At 40.0% G+C, this 27,494-nt stretch overlaps 2 protein-coding genes and 1 long non-coding RNA gene across 14 annotated transcripts; 1 reads left to right on the top strand and 2 right to left on the bottom strand.

Moving 5' to 3' along the window:
• Window positions 1-4: 4 nt before the first annotated feature.
• On the bottom strand, window positions 5-4,615 carry HSCB (HscB mitochondrial iron-sulfur cluster cochaperone). Its single transcript, XM_054843966.1, has 6 exons — window positions 4,316-4,615; window positions 4,150-4,246; window positions 3,609-3,698; window positions 2,922-3,066; window positions 1,989-2,036; window positions 5-694 (listed from the first exon to the last, which is right to left on the bottom strand). The coding sequence occupies exons 1-6, from the start codon at window positions 4,540-4,542 to the stop codon at window positions 603-605; spliced, it is 699 nt and encodes a 232-aa protein (XP_054699941.1). The 5' UTR covers window positions 4,543-4,615; the 3' UTR covers window positions 5-602.
• On the top strand, window positions 4,463-26,048 carry CHEK2 (checkpoint kinase 2). 12 transcript variants are annotated; one of them, XR_008579477.1, is made up of 16 exons: window positions 4,962-5,782; window positions 6,256-6,510; window positions 7,055-7,179; window positions 7,464-7,611; window positions 8,389-8,479; window positions 10,644-10,752; window positions 12,613-12,666; window positions 13,463-13,524; window positions 14,006-14,105; window positions 15,764-15,850; window positions 16,651-16,814; window positions 17,035-17,150; window positions 18,522-18,607; window positions 21,471-21,579; window positions 25,142-25,222; window positions 25,819-25,876. XR_008579477.1 is itself a non-coding variant. In XM_054843943.1 (16 exons), exons 3-16 carry the CDS (start codon window positions 6,261-6,263, stop codon window positions 25,912-25,914), a joined length of 1,569 nt encoding a protein of 522 aa, XP_054699918.1. In that variant the 5' UTR covers window positions 4,962-5,130; window positions 5,730-5,782; window positions 6,256-6,260; the 3' UTR covers window positions 25,915-26,048. The 12 variants fall into 12 exon arrangements, 10 of the variants coding, with proteins under 10 accessions (XP_054699919.1, XP_054699917.1, XP_054699921.1 ...); XM_054843943.1 differs by lacking the exon at window positions 21,471-21,579 and having other exon boundaries at window positions 4,962-5,130; window positions 5,730-5,782; window positions 25,819-26,048; XM_054843941.1 differs by lacking the exon at window positions 21,471-21,579 and having other exon boundaries at window positions 4,962-5,130; window positions 5,651-5,782; window positions 25,819-26,048.
• Window positions 17,965-27,490, bottom strand: LOC129213605 (uncharacterized). The gene is made up of 4 exons (XR_008579478.1): window positions 26,995-27,490; window positions 25,780-25,888; window positions 22,056-22,120; window positions 17,965-21,281 (listed from the first exon to the last, which is right to left on the bottom strand). It is a non-coding gene; the product is annotated as an uncharacterized LOC129213605 (long non-coding RNA).
• Window positions 27,491-27,494: the final 4 nt, after the last annotated feature.

Raw genomic sequence — 27,494 nt, 5'->3', positions numbered from 1 at the left:
CTAATCTAGCATCTTAACATTTTAAATTTTGCAACAGGATAAAACCTCTTCTAGTTTTGAAGGCGAGTTCCCAGCAGACAGAGATCAACATCACAAAAAGCACTAAGTAGCAGAGGACAGATTATAGGAATTAAATAATTTCACCTTTAAAGATTTTTCAAGGTGGTCTGACAGAACACACACAAGCAGACTACAGAGAGCTTGAAGGACCTATTGAATGAGCTTTCTGTTTGATCTCCGACATTTTGTCCAGGACTCAACTTAAAATAAACTCTTCATGTTTTGGTAGTCAAAACGTAAGAAATCTTAATTACATACAGTGTTGTGTGTCCCTCTGATACTTCTTTCCATACCTGTAACTGCTAGGACAGGAGTCCTGCTTTACCTATTTCAGCTTTTCTTGGGTGTAAGCATTTCCTGTTTCCACCTGTTACTTAGTAAGTGCTACAGTAAGCACTGGACTTCTTTTATGTTTATCTTCTTTCTCTGAGAATTCAAGCTTTTAATGAAAACATAGGAAGCAAACACCATTTTTCTGACTTTGGTAACTAAATCAGCTATTTAATTGAAAATAACATTAAGTCTTAATGGCAGAGGCAGTATCAGGAAGGCATCTTCTTGTTCTTTAGTTTATCCTCTAAGTTTGCAAAATATTTCATTTTGGCTAGAAGCTTCTTAGCTTCTTGAAGATCATCTGAAATGAAATAAAACATTACTAGTTTACAGAGGGATGGCTGAATTTTTGTTTTCAAAATGAATCTCAAGATTTCAATGACAGCACCCATTTCAGTACTAAGAACTGCAAATTGTCAGGACCCATATGCTATTAAAACCATGTTGCCTATTATTTTCATCTCCGATGGTTTTGGAGACCCTAGTTGAGGTGTTCCACAAAACACGTAAAAATGTACAATTTAGAAAAGAAATGTGACATGACTACCCTTTAATGACTTTTCTATAAAGTGGCTATAAGTATTGATGTAGCCACTGGGGAATTTTAGGTATACAGACAAGACAAACTTTTTTTTTTTTTTAAATCGTATGTAATTAGACCAACTGCATCACTGAAAAATGCATAAGATTTGTAGGACTCCGATACGGATAGTGTCAATTCCAAACCTGATACTGAAACAGTTTCTCCTTAATTAAACAATTGGAGGGGAAAGGTGGTTTATCACCTACTGACAAGGATAGATGCAACACAATCCTTAACTCTTGTAGTACAAAGAGTGACAGATTATAACGTTATAATTCTTCACGTGGGCCTAGCCAGCACTACTTTGTGCGCAATGTTTTACAATTACAACATATTACTACTTAAACCTAACAATAAAAGCATTCTAAGATCCAGGAGAGAAACATAAAGGCTTCTTCCCAGAGTAAGAAGCTAGTCTGGAATAATTCAAGTTCCTACCTATCAACTGGCTGTGGAATAAAGTTGTGTTGATTATTGCACAAGAAGTCCCTAAAACCTGACGCTAAATAGAGCATCAGGTCTTTCCTTGCCATATAGCTTCAGTGGTAAGTAGCAGAATTGTTCCTGTCTTGATGTTCACTGCAAAGAATAGCACCTGTTACTCTGTTGACAGTTTCAGTCTGCAGTGCAAGATCTCCCAAATTCAAGTTTGAAACCTCAGAATAAGTGGCAAGTTTGATTAAGAGTCTGCCCTTCCCAGTATTCTGGGAAACAAACAAACAATTCTTAGCATCAGCATTCCCACTTGGAGTGATCATTTTGATTGAATTAAATGGAACTTTTGTATAAGATTTTTATTTTTTTTTAATTTAATGTGAGGTCCTGAATTTCCTGAATCAGCAGAAAGGTCAGGTTAGAAGTATTTATTCTAAATACCAAACAAAGAACACTTGTTTATGCAGAATTTCTGTTCTGTAGTTCAGGAAGCATTTGCCAATAAGAGAATGTGGGGTTTTTTTAAGTATTTTTAACTGATATGTATGGCAGCTAAATACTTCATAGAAATACCTACCTCTTTCAAAAGCTGCAGTCACGTCTTTGGTCAGTTGTTCTTGTTTAACTGTAAAACAATTTATTTCATTCACATTTTGTTACGTACTTAGTATATTTAATACCACTGCATTCTGATTGTCTGTGGTGGGAAACTCAATTACTAGTCTCATAGTCTTTTGGGAGCTAAGAGAGCTTTCCATAATCTTGTTGTCAATTTTATTATCATTTCAAACAGATATATTTCTTGGTTTAAACAGGCTTACAGACAGCAATTCCAGTGCAAATCATTGGTTATTAACTTCCCAGAAATCTAACTTACTTTTAGTGTATCAGTTTACCCTGCTACAGTTAATTTTCTTCTATTCTACTTAGGTTTTATTCTAATGATTCTAATTGCTTTTGGCACACTACTGTTATTGCAAAGAATTAAATATACCAGTAAACTCAATGTTTTGGGTACCACCAACAATATATACAAGAGAGTTGTTTGTATAAGGATAATAACTACGTAATATAATGGTTGCTGAGTTGAAGAAGGCGAAAGAAATACAGTATCTATATAAACGAAGAAATTATTTAATGCGGCCAGTCAAGCATTTCATTAAACTTCATTTTGAGTGGTTCTTTCTTTTAGAACGGTCTACTTGCCCTGATCTGCTGAAGGTTGAATAAGTTCCTTTTTATAGTCTATATATATATATATATATTCTGCCATCAGAATAGGTAATGTTATATACATTTTCTCAAGCCAGATTTGATGTTTAGGTGGCATAAACTGGTAAAGACAACATTCATTTGGAGGGGGGGAGCTCTTGCAATGAGTCAATTCAAGAATAATACAAATTAGACGTACTAAAAAAAAAAATACACTGAAAAAGTCTTCAGAGAGACTCTCATATTATACAAGATGGACTAAATTAGTTCTATACAAAACCCTCAAATCATAACCTACCTTTAATTAAAGTTTCAATTTCTTTAAGGATATCCTCATTTTTAGGCTCTGCTAATTTCTCATTTATTTCCATGATTTCTGTGAGAAACACTGAGTCTGCATCACAGTCTGTCTCTTGTGCTGGCTCTACTCCATTCAGCTCCAGCTGGTGAAGAAAATGGGAATTTGGAAATACACATTCTTACATCTATTTCAGTGTGAATTATTTTCTTGAATATTAAGGCTTTTAGTAGGGCTCACTCAGATTCACATCTGATAAACTTCTGGTTTATTCCATGAAATGTGCATAAACAGAGTCAGTCTTAAAATTAACTCCATCAGCAGTTAACCAAAGGGAGAAAAAAAAAAAAGTAACGAAGGCTGCCACAGGCCAGACTAAAATTTCAAAGGAACAGCCATGGCCAAACAAAATGTGTGATGCAGGAAACAAATTAGTGTAACATGAGCAGCAAATGAGATGGTAATAATCAGTAAAATGTTACAGAAAATAGTGGAAAAGCTGATTAATTTTCAGACAAGCTTGTTTTGGGTCTCCCTTCAATGCTTGGTAGTCCTGTTCTTCAGAGGAACACAAATTAGCACATTAATGATGGAGTCAAAGGTATGATTCATTACGTTACCACCAGCAGCCCCAACCACCTATGAGTAGTTATAAGAGTATTAATAAATATGTAATGGACACCTTACTAGATAGAGGCCACGGCTCAAAGGGTTCAGGAGGGTTTGGTAGGCCTTGTTAATCAAGGAAGAGTGTTGCTCAGAGTAGTACTGTTCTTTCTGCAAATGGATGATAAAGAACGGTAACATTAATAACAAGTGGCAACATACGTTACACTTTGTTACCAGCAAGAAATAGCGTTCCCACAATATGTTTGTGTAAAACTGAAAGTTGATTTTTACCAGGGAGGAAGAACAGAGGGAGGGCTATCTGGGCTTGTACGCTGTCACCTCACGCAGAGCAGAAGTCAGGACACAACAACGTGAGTCCCTATGATCCCAAAACAGGGGGGCGGCGGGCACCCGGCGCTCTGCTTCGCGGGGCCAAGGACGGCGCAGCCTAACGCGAAAGGCGGCTTCTTCCCGCGCAGAGTCCCGCCGCCCGGCCTCGGCGCCGCGGGCTGGGGCGCTGGGACGGGGGAGGCGACCGAGGCCCATCCACCCCGCCCGGGAAACCGCGCACCCGCGCCGGGAGGGGAGACCGGGCGCCCCCGCCCGCCCCAGCGCTCACCGGCGGCCTCTGGCCGAAGCGATCGGGGTGAACGGCGCGCTGCAGGCTCCGGAACCGCCGCTGCAGCTGCTGCGCGTCGATGCGGAAGGAGCGGTCACTGCGGGCGACAGAAGTCGGCGTGAGGCCCGAGGCCGGCCGAGGCCGCGGCCGCCCCGCCGGCACTCACCAGTCCATCAGGCGGAAGAGGTCAGGCCGAGGCCCCGGCGGCTGCAGGGCCTGGCAGCCGGGACAGAAGTGAGGTAGCCCCTCAGCACCGGGGAGGGGGCTGCCGCAACTCCAGCATCGCGAGCCCCGGGGAGAACCGGGCCCGGCGCAGCGAGACCGCGGGGCCGCCTCGGAAACGCGGAGCGCCCATTGCACCCTGCCGAGACACTGCCGCAGCGCCGCCTGCATCCTCCCAGACTACAGCTCCCAGCAGCCCCCGCGCGGCCGAGGGGGCTCTGATTGGCCCAGCTTGTAGCGAGGCGGGGCGCCTGCGCAGTGAGTAACGCGGCACCGGGTCCGCGCGGCGGGCGGCGTGGGCTCCACCACCCGTGAGTTCGGACCACTCCTCCGGCTGCCGGGCCCGGCCTGGCCCTCCGGGCGCCCTCGCTGCGCCCCGCGGGTACAGGCCGCCACGAGGGCCGGTCTCCGCCGCCTCTCCTGGGAGGGTCGTGCAGCCCGCTCGGCCGCGTGGCGCCGCCGGGGACAGGACTGCAGTGCTCGGGCGGGGCGGCAGGGGGCGCCGCTCTCCCCTCGGCTCCGCGCTCCGCCGGGCCCCGTGGCGCCTGTCGGGGCTGCGGTCGGTTGCAGCCGGTACCGGTGCAGCGGGGAGGGCGCTGGCGGGAAGGGCTTCCGGCAGTTCCGCGCCCCGGGATTCACCGCCGCGGCGGGGTCCCGCCTCGGCCGCGCCCCTCCCCGCAGGTGCGGAGCGTCCGCCCTGCCCCGCCGCCTGACGGCCCCGGGTCCGGCCCGGAGAGCAGCCGCCGGCGGGGCGGCAAGGTGGGCGGCGGGCTGCTCCGGGCGCTGTTTTTTGTGAGGTCCCTCCCGCGGGCGGCTGCCGGGGCGGACCCCGCGCTGTGGGCGCCGCGTTTGTAGAGCGCGCGGGCCTTGCCTGCGTTTCTGAGCGCCTCTGTAAAAAAAGCGACACGGAGCGAGTGGGGCACCGTGGTGTATTTATGGCTGATGGAGAACTGTAGCAAACTGGCAACGGGATTTAAACTAGTCTGGGTGGCAGCCAGCTTAAAAAACAAGGTAGGCTGGTGACAACCAAGTTACAACAAACGGGGACAGCAAGCAGAGAGGTGAGGGCAGGCGATCCCAAAGCATGGCAGTGACCCTGGGAAGGCTCACGGGCATTACAGTAACCCACTGACGCAATGAACACAGGCGCTGTTGGAGAAAGACAGCTAAAGATGAGTTGGCTGGTGGAGTGGTTTTTTCTTAAATAGGGAGAAACGCACAGTACTGCCGTAAATTCCCCTGTCTTAACAGGCCAGTTGTTCCCTTGCTGCTTTGATAGCCGCTACTAGGGGTATGGCATGTATCTTTGCGTCTGGCAGAGCTTGTACGTTGATTGTGTATATAAAATTCCTGAATAGAACCTGCATGGAAGAGATATACGAAAATTTGTGAATTACAACCTACGTTACAGGTAGGTTATAATTATTCAGCCAAAACACCAAATTGGCTTGTTGTGCGCTAAATCTGTTGGGCGGTTTCAGTGTCAACAAAAAGTACTTCGTTTTATAGTTCTTATTTTCCCTTTTTCAGTTTTTCCCTTTGTGTTTGGGGAGCTGCAAAGGCTACTGCTTTGTGTGAGGATGTTTTGTTACAGAGTGCTGCACATGCGTTTGTGGAATAAAATGTGAGCCCTGAAGAGCTCAAGTAAAAATCTGGGAATAAGATTTAGCTGTTGTTTTAGAACCAGTAGAGGGAGCACTGCGTTCTTGTTTAAAAGGAAAAACAACATGGTTTGCAAAATTCTTGGGGATTTACATATAATCCATGCGTGCACGCTTTGGTTGAAAGTTTTACTTATTTGAAGACTGGAAATAGACTTGGGGTGTGAATGTTTGTCAGTTTTACTTTGCTGTAGTAATTGTTTTTTAAACATTCTCTTTGAAGCCAACATGTCTCGAGAGACTGGAAGTGAATCGCAGCAGTCTCAAGGTGCCCAGCAGTCACAGAGTGGTACCAGTTCCTCTTCCAGTGGGTCACAGAGTACTAGTCAGTCTTCCTCAAGTTCTGGGACCCTCAGTTCTTTGGACACAGTTCCCACTCAGGAGCTTCCACCGATCCCCGAGGACCAGGAATCTGAAGAGCTTGTTCCTCAGCCTTGGGGTCGACTCTTTGCACTTGGAAAAGGTTTCAGCAATTGTGGTATGTTTATACTGTAATAAGCCCCTTGGTTCATCTGTAGTACCTCAGAAAAGTTTTGAGCAGCTTGGTAAACAGCAGTGTCTTTTCATTTTCAAATTAAGTACAAGCAAATTGAAGTACAAGCTTGCAACTTTTGCAATAATTTTGTATTCTGTACTACATCCCAGTGTTTATATTGAGTACCCAAATACACAGCTTCCATAGACTTAGAGGAGAGTTAGAGGAATTCTGGGGTATTCATGTTTTTCGTAACTTGCTTCATTTTGCCATTTCATAATTTATTTTGTTTATACATCATATGAGTCTCTGTATTGCTGAAGGTCAACTAAAAACTCTAAAGAGAATAAAATTCTTAAAATATTGTAAAAGGTGTTGATAGTGTATGGTGCTTTGTTTGAATTAAGACAAAAAAATTTGATTGTATAGGAGGAATCTTGTCTTTGTTATCCTACTTATTACCATTTGGCATCATTCTGTAGCACCATAGTTATTAACTTCCTGCAATTTTGGGTTCTCTCTCTGCTTTCTCCCCCTCCTCTACTAGACTGTGTGAATGATGAATACTGGTTTGGAAGAGACAAAAGCTGTGATTATAGTTTTTCTAAGCTGGGATTGTCTGAGACTGGCTTTTACCAAAACTATAGCAAGAAGCATTTCCGAATTTTCAGGGTAGGTGCTAAAAAAAGTTAACTATCTTTTTCTATGTCGGCATAATTGGAAAAGGATTGACTTTGGTGGGGGCAGATCCTAAAGAAACCAAAGTTTAAGTAATTTCAGTGTTGACTCCTTTAACAAGATTCTTAGCAATGCTCCATTAACCTCGTTTATGAAATAACCGCAGTAGTCTGATTTCCTGAGCCAACAATAGTATCTTTCTATAGTCTGTCATGTCTTTACTGTAAAGTAATTTTTTCCCCCACTGTTATCTTTCCCTTTTTTATTTTCTCTTTGAGGAAATGGGTCCAAAAAATTCCTATGTTGCCTACATTGAAGACCACAGTGCAAATGGAACTTTTGTTAATAGAGAGCTTGTTGGAAAGGGGAAGAGGCTTCCACTGACTCACAACTCTGAAATTGCGCTGTCTGTACAGAATAATAAGGGTAAAATGTACTATAACATAAGTAGGTTCTTCACGTGTTGACCTAGAGGTTGTTTCTGCAGTGATTTGAATGACTGTCTTGCAAGCTGAGCTTCTTCATGAGTGCTGTTAAAATACAGCTATGAATTGATGTTTTAGTACTCGCATAAAAATTATCTGTATCCACCTCAACCCTAGGAAAAAAATGAAAGAAGGAAAATTTAAAAGAAGCTGCATCAGGAACCACCTTAGTAGAGTATAAACTTTTATACTTGTTTTCCTATTTTTGAAGCACTTCTGTGCTTCAGTAGCTGTATGTGTGGTGGTGGGAACAGGGGAAACAGACTATTCAAGGGAAGTTGAGAAAATCCCAGATACTTGCCACATGCTGCGTAATAATTAAAAAACCTCCTTAAAAATTAGGAGGTTTGGGGGTTGGTTTCTTTGTCTTTGCTTTTCCACCAAGATGCTGTCTTCCTGATTGTCACTTCTCTTTGTTCCCTGCTGTGACATTGAAATTCTTGCCTGTTTTGTCCTTAGTGTTAATTGATTAAGCGCTGTTGTGAAATTAATACCAAAGAAGTCAGTTTTCGGTAATAAGATCATATTGCTAACACATAGCTGATGTCATTTATAGCATCAGTAAACTTTTTTATATAGTTATATTTTTCTTCTAGCAGGCAGCATTTTCTTAGTTACATTGTTGACTATAAAAGCTCAGGAAGCATAGCTGTTCATTATAACAATAACAAAATTTTAAAATTAATAACAGGAAAATGATCTCCACTCATCTTCCTAGTGTTTGTATTTTCTGATCTTATGGTGGATGATCAGTTGGTGTTTCCTAGAGAATTCAGAGAGAAATACATCATGTCAAAGACTTTGGGAAGGTAAGCATCCTTCTTTCCGCAGTATTAAGTGTTAATTTTGTTACCGTTTTCAGTACCTTGTGCTGGAATTATTACCAGTGTTAATTAAGCTGCACTCTCAGTTTTTATAATCTCACAAATATTCTAGGTGTTTTACAGGGTAATAAGAGCCAGCAGGTAGCATTCTTGATGAGTTTATATTTTACTTTTTCAGTTACATGCAGCAAACCAATTTGATGAGGACTGAAATGCTTTGATTTAACTGAGATTTCTGGGGTCAGTACGAGGATATCTGGGACCAAATTAATAGCCTGTGATAGGTGGTCTAGTGATTGCCTTGGAATTTGAATGAAAATGAAATAACCTTCTCTTTTGTTCTTGCCACTTTGTGCCACTTAAATGAAATCTGATATGAATAGCTAACTGAGAATCCCTTTGGTAAGAAACCTTTCAAATGGTGTAAATCAGTGAGACTTTCCCTCTGACAATTGCTTTTCTCACTGCAGTTTAAAGAACACTACTGGGTTTTGTTGACTAACAACTGGTGCAAGTTAATAGAGACCATGAACCAGTGTAATCTCTTATCTGCTTCATTTTACGTGGTCTGAAGCTGATGCTTATTCAGAACATATTAGCCTAAGATACTCTGTGGCATGCTGCATTTGTTAAGAGCAGAGTATGGAGAATGCAAATGCATGCAGTCTTTTATTTGTGCGATTAGAAATATAAGATTCTTTAAAGCAATAGATTATGTGATTACTGAATTTATTGATCAACACTTCAAAATTACATTTTTTGCTTTCTTGTAGCTATGTTTCTATTCTCTTTAAGTGCAAGAATGTGCATGTTTACAGTTGTTGAAAGGAGGAAACTGGGATTTGAAAACTTGGGAGAAGTTTATTTTCAGAAGAATACCCGAAAAACTAGTGTTAATGATGGGCAGCTTACTAATTACTTTAAAGTGTTATCTCTTCTTAGAAGATTCTTTTATGTAACTTGTTTTAGCAATTGTTTGCTTTGCAGTACAGCATTTCCAAAACTAAGTGGTTGGTTTGTTGGGGTTTTTTTTCCCATAAAACTGTCTATAAAATGCCCTTATTCTTTGTTTTGATTTTGAAATTCTGGGATGGAGACAGAAGGAATTATTTCATTAAAGGCTAAGTAGCAGAATGACAAAAATTGGAAATGTAACAGATGGTTCCTTTATTTCTTCCCCAGTTATATCACTCTATTCTTTCAAATTTAGGCCATCAAAGCAAAAATCTTCTCCCAGGACTATAGCTCTCTACTGCAGTTTCAGCTGTTAAACAATGAAACAAGTGGGGTTTTTAAAAAAAAAAAAATGATAACACCTGAGTAAACCTGTTCTTTACAACAGCTTAAACAGGAATTTTGACTTTATTCCTATAATTGGCTTGAGTTTTGGTAACCTACCATTAATAGTGAAACTTTTTTTATCCTCTAGAAGAGAATAAAATCTGTAGATTCTTGACAAGTTTTAAAATTTTATATAATAATTTGCTCAATTATTGGAAGTAGAAGGAAGGGCTTTGTGTCAGAATATAGCTTTCTACAACATCAGTGTTGAGGCCTTCAGACAGAAGGGGAAAGAACTGTTTTCAGGAAAAAGGAGAGAGGGTATCTTAAATGCAGACTATTTTTTTTTTTAATCTTTTTGAAAAAGGTGGTCAGTGAAGAATTTGGAGGAGAATGGTTAAGTGGAAACATATGAGTGCAAAATACAAGGATTTCTTTCTGTAATATAATTGCTGTTTAGTAAAAATAAAAGTATTGTCATACCTGTCCTTTGGATTTGTGCAGTCCAGTGTTGAGAGAACTCTTCACTAGGTTCTCTTCTCTCAAATACATTTGTGTGATGCAAATGCTGGCAGAGCTTGTCTTTGATATTCACTGATACCCTTTGTACAAACAGATTAGTCACTCTAAGTATTTACTCCTGCATTTTTGAATGAGTGGCCCTTGACATCACTTGCTATTTAAATAGACTTCCTAACTGTTGAATGCTTTCTGAGAAAGTTTTTACAGCATGCCGTATTCAGAAAGTTAGAAAGCAACAGTGTCAAACTGTGTGTAATTCAATGCTTTCACTTAATTTGCCTATACTTGTTATGCAGATTTTTGAAAAGTATTTGTATGCATTAACATAGCTGTGCTTTTATGCTAGTGGTGCCTGTGGAGAAGTCAAACTGGCATTTGAGAAGAGCACTTGTAACAAAGTTGCAGTAAAGATAATCAATAAAAGGAAGTTTATGGCAAGTGGTATTAGTGAGGCAGTAAGTATTTTTGTTTGTTTGTCTGTCTTTTGGCCATCTTGCCGTGGTCCTGGAATATTTGGTAACCTCTCTGACTTCCCAGATCTCTTCAACTAATGATGATTTTCTCACTTCATGTCCTCTGTATGTAATTTCAAAATGCCTTTTGATCTTACAGAATCTATAGAATTCTGTAGAAAACGCTTGCTTTTATTCTTTGACCACATTTCACTATGTTCATAATTTAGGACTGTTTGGTAAAGTGGTATATACAAAGGGCGGTGGGGAGTCTTGTGGGGTTTATTCCTGACATGCATCAGATAGGCATATCATAGCCAGCAGAGTCTGACCAAAATTTACAAACTCTGCTAATTTTGTTGTATTCTTCATCATAACACTTTTTAATAAAATCATATGAAGCCTTTTGGGAAGGACTTTTCATGTGTCTAGTCTTGTAGCAGAACTCTGAACTTGAAGGAGAACAACAAGCCAAGTGGCTTTATTCCAACATGAGAAAAAGATCCAAGCAACTTCATATCTATTACTCTAATTTTATATAAGGATATAGGATAAACTTTGAAGAAAAATACAGTTAGAGGCAAAAGTGCATGGAAGGAGTAGTTACGTAAGTTGTGCTGATGTGGATTTACTAAAGTTAAATCCAGTTGGATTAACCTTATTAATTTCTTTGATGAGTAAAAGGACATCAGATAGAATATACCGAAACTGTTCAGACTGATAAAGTATTTCATTGGGTAGTGTATATAGGAAATTACTGTTTGATCTGGAAAATATTTTTGTAAAGACAAAAATTCTAAGGTGGCAAGGTAGCTGGCTGAGGAAAGGATGCCAGGAAGCTTCAGTGGGAGCGGAATTAGTTACTAGTGGAAGTTTTGAGACGTTGTCTTGAGATTGCAAAAACAGGATCATTGCACTGGAACAGGTTGCCCAGAGAGGTTGTGGATGCCCCATCTCTGGAAGTGTTTAAGACCAGGTTGGATGAGGCTTTGGGCAATGTGGTCTAGTGGAGGGTGTCCCTGCCTGCAGCAGGGGGGTTGGAACTAGATGATCTTTAAGGTCCCTTCCAACCCAAACCATTCTATGATTCTATGATTAGTCTTCTGTACTACTACATTTAGAGATCATGACACAAAAAGTGGGAATATACTAATTCAGCTCTTTGGCACTCACTCAAAGTCTCTGTTGATGGAAAGGAAGATTGCAGTATCATGTATGGAGAATTGATACTTTTGTATGCAGGAGTAAGGGAAGTTAGACAACTTTTAATAGTGCAAATTGTATACTTCAGGATCAGTGACGATATCTGCTATAATCTACGCTTAGTTCAGAGGAGGAGGTAGATACAGTTATTTGCAGATGAGTATGTGACATCAATGTGACTGAAAATTGCATTTTGCCATTTTAGAACACACCTAATAAGGATTAAGAAATGCTGTTATGAATTATAATTATTAAGAAATGCCATTGTACAAAACAGAGATGGGACTGCATCTGGAATGTTTTATATGGATTTGATTGTGTGTGTTCAAAGATAATTGATTTGGATTGGAAGAAGAGAAAAAAAAAAAACCTGTTGGGTTGATTTCATGAGTTGAGCCTAAGCTACAGATTTAAAGAATCTGTTTATGTTATCTTGCAAAATAAAGGCTAGGAGAGAGTAACATTTAATTTTAGGGTTAGCCCATATGGGAAGCATCTTGGAGGGAGGAAAGCTGTTTAAAGGACAATGCCGATACATGTTTGCCAAGATTATTGAAAGCCATGAAAAAATGGCTTTTCTGGTACTCTCTCTTATTTCTGATGTGTCTTATTGCAGAATAGCACTGTCTTACCCAATATGATATTTGATTCTTTTAATAGAACCCAGCTTTTAATATCAATACAGAAATTGAAATTTTGAAGAAAATAGATCATGTGAGTATTACTGTACTTTTTTATTCCTTTTTGCTGCTTACTGTACTTCTGTAGTTCACTTACCTTAGTGTAGTAACTAGGTATCTAAAGATCAATTTTATCTGTTTAGAAAATATGTTAAAGGTTGCATGTAATTTTTCTTGTACATAAGTATATTTTTCTTGTTTCTTCTTGTAAATATACTATATCTTTACAGATTTGAGGTTTTAAAACCTTGAATAACTGAGATGTAAATTTGAGGAGAAACTTCACAGGACAAGTTTCAACCGTATCCACTGTTGTAGAAATCTTTCCTTGATGTGTGTTTTTGTAAATACTGCCAAATAACCAAATATAAAGATTAGATTCCACTGGCAATTTTTTCAATTTATATCCCCTCTTTCCCCTGCATCCTGCCCCTCCCCCCTGCCCCACAAAAGGCATTTCTTTTACTTTTGTTAAGTAGAAAGTTTGCATAGCTTAATGAACTTTACCTTGCTCCTCAACGTGCTATTGCATATAAATAAAATATCGAGGGTGTGGTAACTCACAACTGGAAAAATTAAGGATACTTGTTGAGCTGTAGTTGCCACAAGAGTTAAATGGTTTTGCGTGTGGAGGTATAGGGGAGAAGACAACAGACTTGAATATTGTTTGCCAAAGCCTGGGGTGCTTGTCAGTTGTGTTAAGTGTAACTGCCATGGTTGAAATCATACTGAGATAGGAACTTTAGGATGATAAACTGTTGATAATGTTAGTTTCTACAAATGATCCTATTTTTTTGTGTGTATCCATTTGTGTTCACTTTTTTTATTAGCCTTGCTTAATCAAGATCAAAAACTTCTTTGAAGCAGAAGATTACTACATTGTTTTGGAACTGTAAGTAACTTGTTTGAAAGTAAATGCATAAAATGAAATGTTTTTCATAGCCACAAAGAATGTGTATAGTTCTGAACTCTGGGGTTTTTTTTGTTTGTATTGTTTTTCTTTTGCTGGCCTCCACTGTTCTCTGAAACCTCTAAAATTAGGAACTGGGATAACCAGGAGAGTAATCCTTCTACGCTTTGAAGGCACTGGACAGTTGCCCACTATGCTGCTGTTGTGGATTGCTGTTACTTTTTGATTTTTGAGCTTGTAAGAGCAGGCCGATCAAAGATCTTGTAACAACTCCCAGTGAAGACTGAGGAGATTAGGCATAATTCCACAGTGTGTGTGCTGTGTTTAGGTAATTGCTCACTTGTTTTCAGAAATATATTCCTTCTCTGTAGCCAAAATAGCCGAATATTTTGGTCTCAGTCTTGTTTAATGAGATGAATCGTTTGAAAGTAATATATTGACTTGTTACCTGCCTTTGTTTTAGGATGGAAGGAGGAGAATTGTATGACAGAGTGTCAAGGCCAATCAAGATGAAAGAAGCTACTTGCAAGTTGTATTTTTATCAGATGCTGCTGGCTGTAAAGGTACATAATCATGAATTCTGCCAAGAAAAATATGATTATGCATATGAATGTCAGTCAGACATATTTTTCTGTCATCTATTACTTCTGAAACCTGCGCAAGCAATCAGCACAGCATTCTGAAGTGGCTTTAACAAGATTCTTTACCTCAGTGCAGCCAAAGAACATTCAAACACTTATTAAGAAGAGGGACTAAAGTAATAATACAGGCTGTGCACATTGATGGCAGGATTATCATGCGAGACTTTTACTAGTGTGTGGGCAAAGAGTCATCAGCATAGTAGCCTTCAAAAAAATTAGTGATCAGATGCTTTACTATGCACTTCTGAATAAACATTTCAGTTCAGCAGACAACAGATTAAGACTACTTTAATAGATCTCAAATACTGAATATTGAGTCCTTAGATAAATTTCTTCTAAATTCGTGAAATGGTAAGCATATCTCATTAGTAACTTCTGCAAGATTGTTTTCTACATCAAACTTAATTGTCCGGACCTGAATATACTTTCAGATCAATTCTTTTCCTTTTTTCTTTTGACCCAATTTTAATGTCTTGCAACTGCCAAAAATAGAAACTTAATAGTTGTTCTGTAGGATATATAAATAAATAATAAACCTAGAATTATTTTTCTTATTAGTGAGTAAACTATTGTATTTTTTCCCAATTCTCATTTTTGGGACAGCTGATCATATAATAAAAGTGAAGTCGTTACCTTCTACTTCATAATAATACTATGTCTTCAGATATAATTAAAGAAAAGCTTCCCTTCAGTGTGAATGTGAAGACATCTCTAGTACTATTAGTTAGAATCAATGTTGTTTTAACACAGACTTCATTGTATCTTAATATATCAGTCATTTATGTCTGAATTTTGATTCTTGTTTGCTGTCAAACATTCTCCTAATGAAGCTAGAAGACTATTCTCAGATTTGAAGCCAGTAGAAAACGATAGCAGACTTGCATGTAGACTTCAGAACTACAGATAAGGGAACAATTGACAAAACACTTAAGGAAGTGATGTTTTTCAAAATCCTTTGTGTATTTAACCTGACGTTGATCTTATATCTCCTCCTTACTCAGTTTTCCTAGTTATATCACCAGGTCTTTGTACCCTTTTTCAGCCTCCGGCTCTTTGACGACCGAGGAGTTATTTAAATGTCTACTATTACCAGTGTGAGGACTGTTGTGGCATGGTGAACTTAATTGTCTTTGCAAACTGAAACGGGGACTTGTATTTAAGAGGGTACGATCATACAATAATAATGACTAAAAGAAAAGAGAGAGATATGGAAAACTGGAATTCCTACAAAGGCAACATGGAGCTTTGGCCTTCCTTAGGTCTGTTGCTTTTACTGAGATGAAGGGAGAAGTATAGCTTTACAGTGAATGTGAAGAATGGAATGCCTTGTCAGGTTTACATACTGTGCTTGCATTGAGATTTGACATTTGAAGCGTAATGGTTTCTAAGGTTTTTTGGGGTTTTTTTGTTTGTTTTTGGTTTTTGTTTTTAATGAAGAGAGTCATAGCTTTGAATGCATGCATGCCTCTTACACAACCATTTCAGTTATCCTGCCATTGCTATATGAAAAATTGGAAAGCTTACATTTCAAAAAAGTTAATAGTCTGTTTTTCTTTGATTGTATATCTGTATATATCTAGTATCTTCATGACAATGGAATTATACACCGAGATCTAAAGCCAGAGAATGTGCTACTTTCATCTTCTGAAGAGACATGTCTTATAAAGGTAAGGAAACTTACATTCCTTGTTCGTTTATAAATTTGGGAGTATTCCTTCCCATTCTTCTCAATATTTATTAAACATAGCAAAAAAAAAAAAATTAGTTATACAAACTATGAAGTAACTTAAAACATGGAGGGTTTTTTTTTCATAATTTTAATTTTACTTTTATGGATATTTCAACCCATACACTTATCTAAGAACAACTGAGAAATGCTGTGCTTGTATAGAACTTAAAATTGAGTACACAACTTCAAATGTCAATATTTTTTTTCCCCAATAAAATCTAAATTCTTGAATTACAGACAGCATTTCCACAAATATCTAGACTGTATGGTGACATGTTTTGTTTGGTTTTGTTTTGAGTTTTTTGGATTGGGTTAGGATTGGGTTTTTTGTGGGTGTGTTTTGTTGGTGTTTATGGTTGGATCGGGGTTTTTTTTCCCCAGATAAAGCACTGAATACATTTGCATGCTAAACTGCTTATTTTTCAAATAATCTTTTCTAGTAAGCTACAATTCCTTTATTCTGTGGTTGTCCATTTACATCCAAATCTGAGAATACTTTTTGCTATTGTAAAGTGTGGTCCTCTGTCTTATTTCTTCCCAGTTCTCGTCTTCTGTTCTCAGTTGTTGTTTACTGAATACTTAATAATGTTTGGGGTAAATTTTGTTCGTAGTCATGTACTGGAGCTAACTTGGAAGGAAGAAACTTAATGTTACCTCCTGATGTACATTGGCAATATAATATGTTCTAGTACAATCAATCCTAATATGTAATGTGGTGTTACCATTCTTAAATACAAGATTACAGATTTTGGACAATCGAAGATTCTTGGAGAAACTTCTCTTATGAAAACATTATGTGGTACTCCCACGTATCTTGCTCCCGAGGTTCTAAATTCACTTGGGACTGCTGGATACAGCCGAGCTGTGGACTGCTGGAGCTTAGGAGTTATTCTTTTTGTATGGTAAGATACTGTGTAGATGCTACCTTCATTGGGCAGTCATTGACATATGTGGCTCAAGACTTGGCAACTTCAGTATCTTTATTAGGAAGTGAAAGTGTGTTTAAAGCTGTTTACATGTAAAAGATGCTGTGATAGCAGATGCTTTAAAATGTGTGATTTTAGTGTTTCATTCGCTGTGACAAAATCTGTGTAATTTAACTGATTTTCTTTTTTTATATAGCTTGTGTGGATATCCACCATTTAATGAGCAGAATACTCAACTATCTCTGAAAGATCAAATCACTCGTGGAGAATACACGTTCATTTCAAAAGAATGGAAGCATGTATCAGACATGGGTATGAGTGCATTACAGTGGGTAGCAGAATAGCTCTTTTCTTAGTTTTTGTTTTCCTTTAACTTCCTTTCAGCTGTATGGCACATCGCATGTTGATAAGTGTTGTTTTTAAAGTAGTCTCTTAAAAATGTTTTGGGGTTTTTTCTGAGTTCTAAGTTGAAGCATTAGAAAGAGCAGATGCATTTTCATGGAAGAGATTTCCTAGTAATACTTAGCTTTATTAACTACAGAAGTATAGAATTTGTGGGCACATAGGTCTATTTTTCCTCTTTTCACTTTTTCTTCTGACTTTATCAAGGTGGTGTACAAACTGCCTTGCTCAAAAATTTTTCAAGTGTTGAACCAAAAATGCCAGGAATTTAAGGGACATGAGTTAGAATTCCAAGAGAGAAATGTTAAGAGTAATTTCATGGTGCTAGTCTTTGAGCTTAAAATATCAGCCACATTTGTGGAATCAACTATTAAGTTGGGCCTGCTCTAAGCTAAGTAGTCTGCAAAACTAATTGAGTTTTTGCATAGCAAACTGAAATGATAGTTACTGTCTGCATGTAACTTTTCTTCCTCAGGACATTTTATATGCACAAAATAATTGTAGTATTTGCCTTGGATACTCCTTTGTATGTGCAGAGGAGTTTCTAATAAACGATGAGATCATTCTTTTTCTAATAAACTTATCAAATATAACTCCTTCCTGAATTATTTGAAGCTTATCCAATAAGAAGTCAGACATATATGAGAATGGAAATTATGTTAGGGTTGTACATAGTCCTAATGGTATGTATAACAGAATAATCAGATACAATGAAAAGTAAATCTTGCTAAAATTCCTTTATGGGAGTTTTGGAGTCATAAAATATTACATAAATGCCATATTTTTCACAGTGTCTACTAAGCAGTTTCCTAAGAAAATAAAGCTTATGCGATTATGTTGAGCATACGTGTGGATGTCTTGTCTCTTCTTTCCCATCTTCCCATAGGGATAATCTGCTTTCCAAGACACCGTAAACCAGGAAACTAAATTAAGCTGTCTTTGCTTGTCCACAGTAATACTGAAGCTTTTAGGAAAGTGCTGAACTTTCTGTGTATGCTCAGAACATAAATTGGGGACATGCTCAGTATATCTACTGGTAATTTTGGTATACTGAAAAGTGTTGAATCGTGTGCATGTGAAGGAAAAATAGTTACAGTCTGCAGCCCTCTCTATGCACAGAAAAAAGAAAAGTTGTCTGCCCAGCCAGTGTTTTTGGGCATTGTGCTGAAGTGTTGTAAGACACATAGTTGCACATAGCTTTAGTGTATGCATATTGCAGAACTTATTTTCAGGTAATGAATTCATTGATCATATGCCAACCAATTCTTTTTATTATCTTAGCTCTGGATCTTGTGAAGAAGCTGCTAGTAGTGGATCCAAGCAAACGTCTTACAACAGAGGAAGCCTTAGAACATCCTTGGCTTCAGGTAGGAATTGAGTCTTAACTGAAGTACAGTAAAGCTGGGTTGTTCTGGGGATAACTTCTTGATGTAAATTCAAAGGCAGTTCAAGAGCCTGAATTTTATGAGGCTTTGTTGATACAGTGTAATTTGCTTCTGATAGGAAGCAGGGGAACACTTGACTTCTCTGGTCACCAGAGATGTAATGCGTGCCTGATCCTGCTTCTGTGGAGAATACTGTAAAAGGGATATAACGATGAGCAATGAGAGCTTCAATTCTTTAGCTTCATGGGAATAACAACTGTTACCTTAAGTCAGAGCTGAAGTCTGTACGTAGGCTGTCTCTGACAGTAGCCAGCAGAAGAGCAACTGCCATTTGGTGGTTCCCATGGGCACAAATTGCTGTCTGTGTGCCAACTGGCTGTACAGTTTCTGCTGGCTGCTGTAAGACCAGAGAGATCCTGCTGCCTACTTAGAGAAAGAGAAGAGAGAAAGAAAATTCCGTATGTTTAGGGATTGTTTGTTTTACTGGCATTGTCAATGACACGTAGGAATAGGAGCCATCAGATCCCAACCTATAGGATGACATTGGCTCAGATACTGTAGCCACCATTTCCCTGTTGGACAACTCTAAACCAAACAGAGTGAGCACCTTGAACAGACTGTTTCCATGTCTGTCTGTTGGAACCAAGATGATCTTGCAGCACCTTGTTGTGTGTCAAAGCCCTTGTGGGAGGCCTTCTCTTTCTTGCAGCATGCATAAAAAGAGTTGCTTCTTCATTCTCTTAACAAGCAAATGCTGTCTCTGCAGCATACAGATTTTGTTCTTTTCTTGTTCTCCTTGTCCTTTCCTCTTGCAATGGCAAATAGACCCTCTGTTGTTTTTCAGTGTATTTACTTTCTTGGCCCCTGTCCCTGGCAAAGCCTTCATTAGCTCTTACCACTTCTTATTGCCCCTTTTTCAGCATGGTATGCTTTCTCGGTCCTTCAGTTCCGTGATCCTTCTCAACCGTTGTTGCTACTATTTGTAGTCTTGTAGCCTTGCCTGATGCTGTTCAGTGCCTTTTCTCACCCTAAACACATCTTTGCTTGATTTCCCTTTTAATTTGACTTCTCCTTTGCCCTCCACCTTGTCACGAGGTCTCCATATGTAGGTTTTACCTTGCCACAATACCCACTCTTTTGCCATAGAGAAAAATTAATCAGTAACTTCTTGCTTTCTTCTCCAAAGTGGCCACACTATCCTTAGTTTTATGTCTGTTGCCTTTCCTCTTTATTATCTGGATAATGCATCGTCTTTGTGGTTTAACTATCTAGCAGCACTGCAGCTCACATGACTTCATATACCCTCTCTGTACAGGCTGAGGGCATTTCTCAGCCTTGACTAATTTGATTGCCTCTTGATGCAGCCTGACCCATGCTGGAATGTGTCTTCTTGCAGTGTTGGGACCCTTGGCGACAGTTGTAAGAAGTTGTATAGGAGAGCTTTTTGTTCTCTTGGTCTCATGATCTTTATTACATCATCATATAATAAAGGTGGATCAAAGCAGCTTGGGTCCTTGCCAAGTAATGTGATTCTTTCAGACTAAATCTGCAATGACTCATGGTTGATGCATCTTCAGTAACTTGTATTCAGGTAATGGAGAAGGACTCAGATTCTATAATTGGTCCACCTGTCCAGCTGGAAGAAGGTGTTTCATGGTTTATATGTTCACTATTCCGTGGTTATCCCATGGATGTTTGACTTTGGATCATGTTTCATAGGCATTGTAGAGTACTGAAGTGTTCTGTCAAGCTAAACTAGGTCCTGTTCCAGCCTATCACTTTTAGATGAGTAGTGTGTCAGGATTGATGCAGTCTTGTCACCTCTGGCCTTTCTATCAGAACAACCGTATTTTCTTTGTGGGAGGAAGATGATACTGATTTTGGTGTTAAGATGATCAGACTTCAGTGATCCTAATGGTAAATCCCAACAATGAGGTCCTCACAGTCTCTGCTCAGGAAGACTTGGAATAGCTAGAGCTTGCAAATATCTGCATGGGTCGACACTGTAGATTAGTGGTTGAGCACAAGTGATACGTACAGTTCTTTCTACTTCTGTGCCATGCCATCCAGCAAGTTGCAAGTCTGTTGCTCTATTTTAGTGACAGAAAAGCTGGCATTATTCTTTCCCACTAACCAGTTGGCTTCTGCTGGAAGTTGTGGTGCCAGCTTAACAGCAGAGGTTGACAGACCTCTCTATTTTTATTGAAGGATACTGGTATTAAGCTGCTTCTCTCCACACTCTGGTCCTGCTTCAACACCCTTTGTATACCTCAGTGACCTGCTCTGAATTTAATGGAAAATCCTGGATCTCTGGAGTTTTTTCTCAGAAAATAAAGCCCAGTCTGCATCTGTAGCTAGCCTGTGCTTTCAGATTTTTAGTCCCTGCAGAGAGGACTGCAAAAAGAGCATGGAGTATTCTGCTGAATACCTTCTTTCAATACAGTCATCAGCTTCTGCATCCTTTCTGAGACACCTCTTCTCAGAACTCTTTAATATCTGAGAATCAAGATGTGTTTTTTAGACACCAAGCCTGATTATGCTTCTGATAGGATGGGCCTTCTCCTTTGAGCATTGTAACAGAGTCCCACTTGCTCATCTTGTTTGTTTGGGTGGGCAGTGCAGAATCTTGCAGAGTTTGTTTCTGGCAAGTCTCTTACTGTTATGTTTAATTTTGAAAACAGGACAAAAAGTTTCAGAAAACATCATACCTGCAAATCCAAATGTCATCTAGCATTCAGATGCCATTCTTTAAACTGTTTCCCTTCATGGGCTGTTACTAAGAGTATCAGTTGTTTATAGGTGATGTGCATTGCCTGCTTGGAAGGCCAACATCCGATATGTTTAGTTCTAGATATCACACACGTTGAATACTACCACCAAAAGAGCTCCTTGAGTCCTGTTACTCTGAGTAGTGAGGAGGAGTTACTGGCTCCCCACTCCCTCTTGTGTTGTCTGTAAGTATTGTCTTTAAAAGTTAGTATGGGAAAACCACAACAGACGCATACTTTATGCATATAGCTAATGCCTGTTGGCCCCCTCTAATGATTTTGGGTCCACTAGGGAATTTTTCAGATATTAAAAGTAAGCATGTTCTCCAAACAAAACTTAATTTCTACAGCTTTATTTAAGCCAGTATTGCTTTCAAATTAGTGTTTTAAATACCTGTGCTGTTTACTCCATTCTTTGCCTAAATATAAAACTTTAAAACTTAGTGGGCTGCTTAAACCTAAGTACTACTCAATGGAGGTGTCTTACCTGTATTTACCAGGTACTTAATAAAACATTTTTCAAAGGCATATGAACAATTGCTGTTTCTGCCTCTGAAAACTTCACAGGGATCTTTTGAATGGGACAAGATCAGTTTGTTTGCATGCTGAAGAAAAACACAGGTGTTTGTTATATAAATGGAAAGATATTTATCTTATCTTACCCATCAACTCAAATGTAGCCACAGTCAAAACAGTTGATGCTGGAGAAGACAGACACGTCCCAGTTCTACATAAAATAAACTGGATGTTCACATCAAAGCCTTTTTGTAGGACTTAAAACCATATTTAAACCAAAAAAGTAGATATTGCAATACTCCCATAGCTTAGAAGAAGAATGCCCTCCCCACCTTCACCCAAAAAACCCAGTTAAAATATTTGAAATCCTTAGGAGCTCAATGATCCTTATTTCTAATTGTCTCTAGCAGTGAATGTCCCATTCACTTCTCTCTGAGTTTCCCAATCTTTACTGTGATAATGGAACAAAATTCTACAACCTGTTAGCTTCAATAAGTTGTTTAAAATAAATGTCTGGTTTTGGTTCTAGATCAGTTGTTCAGCTGGTGAACACACAGTCACTGTTCAAAGCTCAGCCAAAGGAAATGGTGTGTATTAAATCACTATGAGTGGCATACTGTGTTTAGTCCTGGGAAAGGTTTAAAGGCCTGATTTCAGGTTTGGAAGTCTGATTTAGGATTTGCAGGTAATCCATAGCAACTCACTCTAATAAAATACTGACAGAAGAAACTGCTGAAACTAGAGAATGAGACTTTCTTTTAAAATCAGGGAGTATACTATGTCAACTAAAAGTCTTGTCCACACCAATTTCCTGTTCCCTGAGGCTGCCCAGCATAGACCAAGAGCACCCTGGTTGCTGGCAGCTGAACCAGAATGAGGTTACATGCTAGCTTTTCTCTTGAAACATGACTTTGTGCTGCCCTTCCCTCCCCTGTACTCTCCTTCCCTCCTCTTAATGCTTCTGCATCCAGGCCTGTTTATGCACAACTGCGACTACTAAGTCCACTTCTTTTGCAACGCGTCTCTCCCAGATACCTTCCCTCACTAATGACAGCTCTGGCTTACACTTTAGGTAAATAGAGAATGAACTGTACTATCCAGTGAACTTCTGAAGAGATATGAATGCTCTATGATTAATATAATGTGGTGATAATCATTTGTGTTTTTAAAAGGGAAACTTCAGTGAAATGTTTGCCCATATTCTGAATATTTGCTTTCTCAGTGTTTCCAGTTACAACCTTTAATATGTTCTATGGAGTTACTTAGGTTAAGGATAACTGTGGGATGCTTTTTAAGGTAACGTTTTGTTTGAAAGTTTGGTGTGTGGGTTTGGGGTTTTTTGGTGTTTTTTTGGGGGTATGGGTGTTTTAGCTGGTTCTTCTTTACCTACTGTGTAGAACAGGTTTGCTTTGGGGGACGGAGGGGGGTGGCGATAATGAAAACTACCCACATTTGGGCTACTGATGAAGCTGAGCTAGTGGAAATGAAAATATGCTGTTAGAAAGGGAAGTCATTATGAGAACAGAATGTAAGACTATGAGGAAAATACTTGTTTTTCAAGAGTGATTAACTCTGTTTTGGTGAAAGCATGCCCCAAATCCTCATGAGGCCTCTTCTGATACGGCTAATTACCTGCACAAACTCCTATTCTGTATATTCTATTCTTTCAATGTTGTTCTACTTTGTTGAATATAACTGCAAGTTCAGTTTTAGCTTGACTAGTAGAATGAAATAGAACTATTTTTTCTTACCAGCACTGTACATAATCCACCTGCTCAAAATTCTACTGTGGGGCATATCAGAATCATAGATACATAGAATGGTTTGGTTTGGAAGGGACCTTTTAAAGGTCATCTAGTCCAACCCCTCTGTTATGAGCAGGGACATCTTCAACTATATCAGGTTGCCCAAAGCCTCATCCAACCTGGCTTTGAACACTTCCAGGGATGGGGCATCTACCACCTTTCTGAGCAACCTGTTCCAGTGCCTCACCACCTTCATTGTAAAAAATTTCTTCCTTATACCTAGTCTGAATTTCCCCTCTTTTAGTTTAAAACCATTACCCCTTGTGCTATTGCTACAGGCCCTACTAAACTGTCCCTCTCCATCTTTCTCATAAGCCCCCTGTAAGTACTGGAAGGCTGCTATAAGATCTCCCCGGAGCCTTCTCTTCTCCAGGCTGAACAATCCCAACTCTCTCAGCCTGTCTTCATAGGAGAGGTGCTCCAGCCCTCTGATCATCTTCGTGGCTTCCTCTGGACTCGCTCCAACAGCTCTGTGTCTGTCTTTTACTGGGGACCCCAGAGCTGGATGCAATACTGCAGGGGTGTCTTACCAGACCGGAGCAGAGGGGCAGAATCCCTTCCCTTAACCTGCTGGTCACGGTGCTGGGGATGCAGCCCAGGATATGGCTGGCTTTCTGGGCTGCGAGCACACGTTGCTGGGTCATGTCCACCTTTTCACCCACCAGCACCCCCAAGTCCTCCTCCTTAGGGCTGCTCTCAATCCCTTCATCACACTGTATTGATACGGGTGTTGCCCAAACCCAGTTGCAGGAGCTTGTACTTGGCATTGTTGAACCTCATGAGGTTCACATGGGCCCAATTCTCGAGCTTTTCCAGGTCCCTCTGACTGGTATCCTGTCCCTTAGCCGTGCCAACCACACCGCTCAGCTTGGTGTCGTCTGCAGACTTGCTGAGAGTGCACTTAATCCCACTATGTCATTGATGAAGATACTAAACAGTACTCATCCCAATTTGGACCCCTGAGGGATACCACTTGTCACCAGTTTCCATCTAGACATTGAGCCGTTGACCACTACCCTCTGGATGTGACCATCCAACCAATTCCTTATCCACCGAATAGTCCATCCATCAAATCCTTATCACTCCAGTTTAGAGCGAAGGATGTTGTGGGGAACAGTGTCAAAGGCCTTACAGAAGTCCGGAGAGATGACATCTGTAGCTCTTCCCTTTTCCACTGATGTAGTTACTCCATTATAGAAGGCCACTAGGTTGATCGGACAAGACTTGCCTTTGGTGAAGCCATGTTAGGAAGGTGTTTATTTGGGGGGTAGTGGGGGAACCTCCTTTTCTCCTTCATTCATTCACTCTTTAATTGCTGATCCATTTCATTAGCCAAAATGTAGGGGTTTCCCTTAAATATTCCTTATACTACTTAGAGTTACTGTTTTGGGGTGTTTGGGTTTTGGGTTTTTTTTTTTTTTTCACAGGATGAGGATATGAAGAGTACATTTCAACAGCTACTTGCTCAGACACGTGCCAGTATGAATCCACCCCAAACATCAAAAATGGTATGTGTAACAGATTATTTGAAGATTAATACTTGATGCATAGAGAAACTAGGTTTCAAAGTAATCCATAATAAGAAAATCAATTGATTTTTGAAAACTTAAGAGAAATGTGCGCTTTGGCTGTATGTAGCAGTCTGCTAATTATCTCTGCTTTCAGAATAGAAGCAATGGACTTTCGTGCTTTGTCAAGACACTTTGTTTAAATGTATAGAAAGTCTCCTAGGCCTTAAAGGATTATTCATGTATTTAAAATTAAATTGTTGAACATGTATGTTTTGATGGATTCAAGTCATGGATGTTTAGTATTCAAGGAAAAATTCTCATGTTAGTGAAAGTTTAGAAATGGTATTGTGACATTCATTACCAGATGTTAATTAGGAGAATTTTAAACAGTAGTGGAAGATAAAACTGGTGGCAGTGTCTAATAAGTTTGGTCCTTCTCATATATAATTAGATAGATCTTGGTAGAGAAATATTTGTTAGTCATGCTGCTTTTTAGGTCACAGAAAGGAGACTTTATCCAACATCTGTAATTCTGTAGCAAGCCAAACAGTTACCTTATTTCATATAGCCATCCTGCTGTATCTGTCTTTTAGCCAACCACAACAAGAAAGCGTCTCCATGAAAATGAGGAAGAATCCGGCTCTTCTAAGCGTGCTGTTCCTTCTACATCATTTCAAAAAATTAGGTGAAAAAAAAAAAAGAGAAAGTGACTTTTGTTAATTATCGCTTTTTTTATGGAAAGCAGAATTTTTATTTAAGAAAAATCTTAATAATGGAATAACTGTTGAAGATGTAATTGCTAAATAAAAATAACTTTGTAAGACTGAAGTGACTGCTGTGTATGCATGAGAATCTACCCAAATAGTCATGTTGCATTTCATGTTCATGGAGGAACACCCATGGACACCTGGATGAAAAAAATACCACTGGTTCAGATCTACTCCAGATACACAGGGGTGATAAACCAGAAGAAATGCATGTCTATCCTATAATGACATTCCCTTTCTAGTGCACATTCATGATTGACTGGCACATCTTTGAAGAGTTCTGGTACTTACTGTAGCTCACCTGAAGTAGAAGGGAATACTCAGCTGCCATTTGCTAATTAAAAGAATGATAAAGGACTAGGTTTCTGATTTGGTGTACTGCAAAAGCCAGTAAAAAGACCTGCATCATTGCAGATGAGAACATAATTCACATAATTCTCCAAATTAACTGTAATTGGTCTTTGGATAGAAATATAAAACTTCTATAACTTATTCCTCTTTTTTTACATCCCACTATTGTTAAGAGTATTTTAACTGTTTTGCATGAATCTTTTCCCTGGGTCCTAAGACCTGCTTTCTAATGAAATCTTAATGTTGATCTCACTCATTTGAAGTCAAACCTTTGAGCCAAGAGCTATCTGTTCATCATTTTATTGCAGAAAGGTTTCTAAGTTTCAGTCTTAGATTTTTTTCCATTAAAAGAGTAAGTTTGGCATGTGTTACTAAATTCCACTAAGGTAAAGTGGCATCCAAATTTCACTTAGATTATAAATTATTAATTCTTCATTATTCACAGCACAAGAGTCTCCAGCATAATATGCTTGCCTGTTCATTTCAACAGGCCTGGTCTAGAGCATTTGGAAGGCTTCAGATTGGGTGCCGGTTGTACAAATGTGGTAAGAAGGCAAAGAATGAGCCTAGCTGTGCCTGTAAGAGCCATGCCATCAGTGACCAGTGTCACTGCCTCCAGTCTGCAGAGGTATGATGTGGAGCCCCACTTACCCTCAAGCGACTGTTGCTAAGGCTGCTGCCGCCTTTGGGAGACGGTCTTCTAGCTTTATGGCAATACAACGATTTTGGAGCTGTATCCTCCGTGAAGATGGGGCTTGGAAGTTTTCACGGCGAGTCAGCTGAAGAGGCAGGCTGCTTACTTTCTTTGTGTGGCCCGTGTAGAGGCCGGGCTCGCCCTCAGCCCCGCCAGGCTACCGACTGCCCGTACCTCCGGCAGAGGAGAGGCGCGGGCTGCCTCGGCGGGAGCGGGGCACAGCTGAACGGCCGGCCTCAGGCGGGAGGCCACCGCTGGCTCGGGGAGGCTGGGCTCCAGCCGCAGGACGTCCGGCGCAGGGCCGCGCCGGAGCGGGCCTGGCGCCGTCGGGCGGGGGGCGTCCGGGGTCCGACCAGAGCCCAGCCCCGGGGGCGGGGCCGGGGGCAGTGCGGTTCCCTCAGAGCCGGGCCCGGAACGTGGCGCCGTGGGCCGGAGCGGGATCGGCCCGGCGGGGGGC

Source organism: Grus americana, chromosome 16 (genome assembly GCF_028858705.1).
Source record: "Grus americana isolate bGruAme1 chromosome 16, bGruAme1.mat, whole genome shotgun sequence".
NCBI lineage: Eukaryota > Metazoa > Chordata > Aves > Gruiformes > Gruidae > Grus > Grus americana.
The sequence above is the reverse complement of the archived record's forward strand: the minus strand, read 5'-3'. Positions and strand labels throughout refer to the sequence as shown.